We start from the raw sequence: 7,557 nt of genomic DNA, 5'->3' as shown, positions 1-7,557 counted from the left end.
TAATGCTACATTAAAAAAAAGTGATTTTATGTACCAAAAAAAGAGGTAATTTTAGAAATTTTTACGGTGCTAATAATATCATTATGCCGAGTACGAATGGTATGAGTGTCAATATTATGTGTTACAAGAAAATTTATTGTAATTGTACTTGATGAGATAGACATGTTTAAAAAAAATATATTATTTAATATCAAAAGCAATAAATGTACATATAACATAATACTCCTAATGTCCATTTTACTTATCATATTTATTATTTATTAATCAAATTAATTTTTTTGGTTTATTTTTTGTTTAAATTTGTTTTAAAAATAAAAAATAAAAAATTGTGTGATAATACTTTTAATGTAATTTATAAATATATAAAATTTATAGATTAATACAAAATTTAATATTATGATAATTTGAATTGTAAATAAAATCAATGCTAGTTAATTGAGCCAGACGCATGAAATGAAATAAAATGAGTACAAGTATGAGTTGTGTCCACATAATTTGACTCCGTTCATCCAATGGTGTACCATTTGACCTTAGTATTTTATTAGCATTCTATCATTAACGGGTTTAAGTTATTGGGCTAGGAAAAAAAAGAAGGAAGAAATTAAGCATTTTTAAAATAAATAAAAAATAAAAAAGCCAATAGCTTGTAGAGTAGTGGCACCCGGTTGTACTCCATATAGAAACGGGTTCGAGAGGTTGACTCTTTGTGTTTCAGTAGATTGAGAAAGTAGTTATGAACATATACTACATTGTAATAGACTAAAACGGTCCGTAGTACTTAAAAAAAAAAATAGAAGGCAATTTAATAGCAGTAAAATAAATGTACAGAGTAATACAATTCTTAACGTTTAGCGCCACCCTTCAAGCTTCCTGCTTATAAAAAGACGATCCCATTCCTCAACTCTTAACTCTCGTCAAGCTCGTCCGTCCCCACCCTCCTCCCACCTCCCAAGAAAACGACAGCGTCTATATAACTATCCTGGAGTACGGCCTGCATCCTGATTTCCGTACTCTACTCCGGCGCTGTTCCGCCGGCACCGGTTCACCGGAAAACCGCCATTTTCCTGTCAACATTTGAGCTTCCAGAGGAGGGAAGTGCAATGCATTAGAGTCAAAACGAGGGAGTAAAATAACAAAAAAGAGAGGAGATTTTCTCTTTGTCCATTGAGATTTATTTATTTATTTATTTATTTATTTGAGAGATTTTGGAGAAATTTAGAAAGGTTTTCAATGGCGCGAATGTGGTGGTTGTTGGTATGGGTTGCCGCGGCGACGGTGGTGTGCGGAGCGACGCCGTTTGTAAGCGGGCGGGAGCGGGTGCACCGAAACGCGTATGCTACCATGATGTACGTGGGGACTCCCAGGGACTATGAGTTCTACATCGCGACACGTGTCATGCTCCGATCTCTGGCGCGGCTCGGCGCCGATGCCGATCTCGTCGTCATTGCCTCCATGGACGTTCCTCTTCACTGGCTCCAAACCTTGTAAGCTTCTCCATCTCTTTTTTCTTTTATATTTTTGTTTTTCTTTTCCTGCACTTTTAGTACGGTTATTATCGTGTGATGGCGAGACCATCAATACTCAGGTAGTCGGTCTAAAAATATTGAATAACTATTTTAATAGGTTAAGAAAGTAGATATGAAATTATGTTTTTCATTGTTTTAAGTAGATATTGACTCGTTACAGTGTAACATTCTACATTTTTTAATCTACTGAAACACAAAGAGTATTCATGACCTCCAATTTAGAATAGTCATCTCGTGTCACTAGATCATATAAGGTTATTAGCATCATGTGTGTCATTATTGGGCGAAAAGTAACCAAAAAAAAAAGTGTCATGAAAATATTACGGAGTATTGAATTCAATAAGTCAAATTAAAAAATTCTAAAATATATTAAAAGAAAATTTTAGTTTAACCAATCAAATGTTGATGAGATATGTAAAATAGAACAAAGAGGTTACTATTATATATAGAGAAATGATCTAGTGTCATAAAGTGGTTCTCACATTTGAAAGATCATAAATTAGAATTTCAATGAGGGCAATACTGACTCTCTGTGAGTTTGAGTAGTATTCAAAAAATTTTATTCTCTTGGTTGTTGGAACAAAGTGGTGAGGAAAATAGGTGGATTTTGCATAATGCTAGGAAATCGGAATCAGATGCGTTTTGTTCGGGTTAATTTAGGATTTTGTCGTTTTAGGACCCAAAAAAAGGGAAGAAATTCCTTGTATGCTATCAATTGATGGATATGATTGTGCTAAGCTGGTCCACTATGAAACGGATAATCAAATCATGCCATTCATAAACCACAAAGAAAAAGTTTCTCGTACTGGTGCAGTCTAGATGTCTTGGTCCATTCTAGATTTCTAGATGGTGCTAATATCACCATACTAGTCACCTTTGATTCAAATTATATTATGATTCTAATTTATTTATAACGATTTAAGTCTAAATGATTTGAAATATTAAATATATCATTATCGCATCACAATTTTAGCTTATCTATCTCGATGTAAGTCACACTTTATTTATTGATTCTCATCGTAGTCATATAACGGAAAAAAGGTAAATAGGTCTTGAACTTTGTATGCCAAAGTAATTAGGCAATGAAATTTAAAAAGTTTCAATTAACTGATAATTTGTCAAATTATTACAATTAGGTCAAGTATCCAATAAACTTAATGTAAAACATGTAGAAATATGATGACATTTATGTTTTAAAAAATATAACGGGTCACCAACGGTAAACCTTCTCCGGTGATTCTTCGGCGTCTCCTCCTTCAACCTCCGCATTGGCTTTCTAATGGAGAAGCCACTAGCTTTTCCGTCTATTTTCTTTTAACATTTTTTAATTAATTTATTTGAATAAATATTGTCATATCAGCATTTTTATCAGTTACCTTTATGTAATTAGCTATTTGGTTTAATTGAATCAAATCAATAAGTTGATGTATTAATTACTAACTTTTTTTAAGTTAAGAGTTTTCTGGTATTAAAGTTATACCCATGCAAAAAGTCTAATACATCCTCCAGTTTTCTAATTTCAACATTGAAGAAGTTTTCTTGATTGTTGGACTTGTATATTAATTTTTTCCTTCCCATTCCAACTCTCAAACACATGAAGTTGGTGCAGTTGGATAGGTGTTAGGGAAAACTGTTTACAGTGGCAAAACAAGTTGGGTGAGTGACGAAGCTGTTTTGTCTATAAAGTGGTGGGAATAAAAATATTAGATATCATTTCAAAAATAAAAAATAAAAATGCTACGTACTCCGTATTAGATAAGCCCCAACTTTCCCAAGTGGCCTGACTAGAAAGCTGCTTTTATAATTATCAATATAGTTTTATCTGTTAGATGGTAGGACGGACTGGCTTAATTTGGTTATTATAATCACCTTTTTGGAGCATTCCTGAATTGGTCGCTTCTGGGAATGGGAATTGTTTCTTTAGTATAAGTGGCTCCATTCCTTTTCTGATTCTGGGAAAAAGCCACCTTTTGCTATTTTAGATGCCTTTGGCTTTGGACGATCAGGTCTGTTTTTGGGTCTTATCAAGCCATTCAAGCGAGCAAAGCCATGGAAATGAGGGCAATGAATGAATATTCCTTCTTGCCTCAATGTCTTATGATGTTTACCTTAGCTTGCTTTTTCATAGTTGATTGTTTGTCTTGGACTCTTAGATACCATCAGAAAACAGAGCTGGCAGTTAATATGATATTGTGCCGCCCAATCACATCAAAGTTATCAACACAACTACACTTAAAAAAGTATATCTATTTGTTGTTACGTTGGTTTTAGGTCATCAATATTGTTTATTGCAATTTTTAAGCAATTAAGTGCAGTCCCTTGCCTTGGTGAGTCAGACTGAATGGCCTTTTTACTATCAACTGCCCCTTTCAATGTGTATTATACTATTCTTGCTTGATATCACTTAGTACTTGTTAAAGATTCTTACATTAAAAAAAAAAAAGAAGAAGAAAATAGAGAACATATAGGTTTGTAAGGACATGAATTAAACTAGCTAATTGATTGAACCGAGTCTTTTAGTGTGGTTTAGCAAGCGTTATACCATGAACCTGGTTCTACTTTGCAAGGTGGACACGTGTCTATTTACATACTGAATGTTCACAATTTAAATTGTGAACATTCAGTATGTAAATGTAGTGTATTTTGGACCCCTTGCAAGGTGGATCCGGTCCACGTAATAATTTGCCGTGGTTTAGTCCATGTGCTAACCCAGTTAAGTGACTCGGCATTTCTAATGCGCCAGGAACAGAATTTTGTTGTTGCGGTGGTTTGAACTTTGAATCCCCTTTATGAACTTGGTAGTACTAACTAAGTTATTCAACATGTCCTCCACACTAACGCAACAGAAGATTGTTAAATGAACAATCTGTGAAATAATAATGCATTCTACCAATGTGATGTGCAGTGAACAGGAAGATGGGGCAAGGGTAGTGAGTGTTGAGAATCTGAACAATCCCTACAAAACCCAGAGCAATTTTGATTGGAGATTTAAGTTAACCCTGAACAAGCTCTATGCCTGGAGCCTAGTGGATTATGAGAGAGTTGTAATGCTTGATGCAGACAACCTTTTCCTTCAAAACACAGATGAGTTATTCCAATGTGGCCACTTCTGCGCTGTCTTCATTAATCCCTGCGTCTTTCACACCGGGCTCTTCGTATTGCAGGTAAAACAACCTTGACACTGGATTGACTCTGATACCAAATTGAAGCATGTGCTTTTAAGCTGATAGTTAGATTGCACGTTTATATATTATATGCTCAACATGTACTATTGTAGAAACAATGTTTTGATTGCTAAAGTGTTGTGAATTGCAGCCATCAATGACAGTATTCAAGGACATGCTTCATGAGCTGAAGGTTGGGAGGGAAAATCCAGATGGGGCAGACCAAGGTTTTATTGGGGGCTACTTCCCAGATTTACTCGATAAGCCAATGTTCCACCCTAATACAAATGGCACCAAGCTTGAGGGGCAGTACAGACTTCCTCTGGGCTACCAAATGGATGCTTCTTATTACTGTAAGTACTACAAGTCATATATATATATCTTGATCTACCTCTTAATTAAAACCTTATCCTTTTTCAGTGTGAATTATTGAACCATTACTCATTCTGAACTTCTTTTGACTCTAGATCTCAGACTCCGTTGGCACGTTCCTTGTGGACCTAACAGTGTCATTACTTTCCCTGGTGCACCTTGGCTAAAACCATGGTATTGGTGGTCATGGCCTGTCCTGCCTCTTGGCATCCAATGGCATGAACAACGGCGCCAAACTATTGGGTAAGAAAAAAAAACCATATATTTCTCTGGCTTATGCTGTTAATCCTGTTATACATGAAAGAAAGACATATGTCACGGGCCTAGAGTCTGGCACAACGCGCAGGGCCCGTGCAATGTCCTGGGCCCCTCTTACTTGTGGACCAACCTTACCCTCATATGGTGCCAAACTGATTTTTGGCCCCCTGCCATGGGCTCATGAGGGGAACCGACAATAGTTCCGACCAGTTGTGCCCTTTGAATCGCCTTCTTCATAGTCAAGTCCAAGACTAGCCACAAGCTCCCCGAACTTAACCGGGCCAGCATGCCTAACTCGGCCAGACCTTAGTGTCTATGGTAGAACTACCCTTGACATTATTGTTGCCCCTATCCATTTTATGGCAAGCTAAGTTGATCCGTTCATTCATTGGGTCTAACACAGTCACCCAATCCGTGCGTGAGGCATAGCTACACTTAAGATAGTTTAGCTACAGACATAATTTATTCATTTGATAGCTAATGTGTTGATTATCTGAAATATAGATATGGTGCTGAGACGCCTATTGTGATCATCCAAGCTGTTCTATACCTAGGAATCATGGCAGTGACACGAGTAGCGCGCCCCAATCTTTCCAAGCTATGCTATCGTCGAGAAGACAGCAAGAGCATCTTCTTAATAAGGAGTGGCCTTAAAATGATTGCCATATGGTCCATCCTTGCAGCCTACATAGTCCCATTCTTTGCCATCCCTTGCACGGTTCATCCACTCGTGGGGTGGAGTCTCTACTTGCTCGGGGTTTTCTCGTTCTTGTGCATAGCAGTGAACGCGTTCCTCTTGCCAATGCTTCCCATTTTAGTCCCGTGGCTCGGGGTCCTTGGTGCCCTTCTGATGATGGCATATCCTTGGTACTCTAATGGGGTAGTCAGAGCTCTAGCTGTCTTTGCATACTCTTTCTGCGCTTCCCCGGTTGCCTGGATTGCCTTGGGGAAGATCTTGGCTTGCCTTAACGTGTCGGTGGAAAGGGAAGGTTTCTTGCCCAGGCTAGCTGAATCTGCACCATCTTCTGGCTTTAACAAGCTGTATTGACAGTCTGGGAAGTTAAGAGTTTTGACAGTAAGTATGAGAAAAATGAGAGTTTTGACAGTCTGGGAAATGAGAGTTCTTCAGATGAAGATTTATTTGGTGGAGTTTGAGTGTGCTGTGATCCTCAACCTGTACATACAGGCACTGACCATGATCAATCCATTGATTATTTTTGTAATTTCTGCAACATTATATATACTTAGTAAAAGTTCAGTTGATTTATGCAAAGGTTCAGGTTTAATTTCTCTGGAGAAATGCATGTTTAATTTGGTATAACGGAATGGAAGGGAGATATGGAATTCAATTTTTTATTTTTTTAATGTATGTTAAAATTCTCTGTCTAAAATATCAAATTAACGATTTAATAACACAAAAATACATACAATTGAGTTATCTAATTCAAAAAAATTACAATTAACTCCTTGAATAAGCCAAATTCGTACAATTAATTCAAAATTAAATTATTTTCACGTTAACCTTTAGTTTTTTAAATATTAAAAGGTAATAAATTTAACGGAATCTCAACCCCCATCCCCCTTCATATATGGCTAGAAGAGGCTTTTCACCATCTATGGCACAGAGACTTTTTTTAAATAAATTTTAAATATTTAAAATTGATTAAAAGATTTAATTAATTGTTAAATGTTAATATCCATATGAGTGATTCATTTAGAGAACAAGTCAATTTAACTCAATTTTATGAATTTAACTTGTTAGGGAATTAATTGTAATTTTTTGAGTTAAATGGCTCGATTATATTTTATATGTAATTTAGTAGTTAATTTGACTCTTTGTTTAGTACTACTAAAGGGGTGTAAATGAGTTGAGCGGTTCGCGAGCTGCTCGCGAGCCGCTCGGTCAAAGTTCGGCTCGAGCTCAGTCAAATTCGAGTTCGAGCGGCTCGTTTAATAATCGAGCCGAGTTCGAGCTCTAATGTCTTAGGCTCGTGGCTCGTCGAGCCGCTCGCGAGCCATATATATATATGTGTGTGTGTGTGATTCATATAAAATTATAGTTTATTTTTAATTGAAACATGAATTTAAAATCAAATAGGTTAAATTTGAGCTCAAAATCAATCTCAAACTCGAGTTTGGCCCTGATCTCGAGCTCAAATTCAAGCTCAAGATCGAGCTCGAACAATCGAGCTACTCGAGCCGAACTCAAGCAGCTCGAAAATTGGCGAGCTCGAGCT

General features: G+C 36.6%; 1 protein-coding gene across 1 annotated transcript; it reads left to right on the top strand.

The window, feature by feature from the left end:
• Positions 1 to 925: 925 nt before the first annotated feature.
• On the top strand, positions 926 to 6,610 carry LOC116028806 (putative glucuronosyltransferase PGSIP8). The gene is made up of 5 exons (XM_031270629.1): positions 926 to 1,484; positions 4,432 to 4,690; positions 4,842 to 5,043; positions 5,158 to 5,305; positions 5,825 to 6,610. The coding sequence occupies exons 1-5, from the start codon at positions 1,231 to 1,233 to the stop codon at positions 6,366 to 6,368; spliced, it is 1,407 nt and encodes a 468-aa protein (XP_031126489.1). The 5' UTR covers positions 926 to 1,230; the 3' UTR covers positions 6,369 to 6,610.
• The last annotated feature ends 947 nt before the right edge of the window (positions 6,611 to 7,557 follow it).

This window comes from Ipomoea triloba, chromosome 9 (genome assembly GCF_003576645.1).
Source record: "Ipomoea triloba cultivar NCNSP0323 chromosome 9, ASM357664v1".
Lineage (NCBI taxonomy): Eukaryota > Viridiplantae > Streptophyta > Magnoliopsida > Solanales > Convolvulaceae > Ipomoea > Ipomoea triloba.
This window is presented reverse-complemented; position numbering and strand designations above follow the sequence as displayed.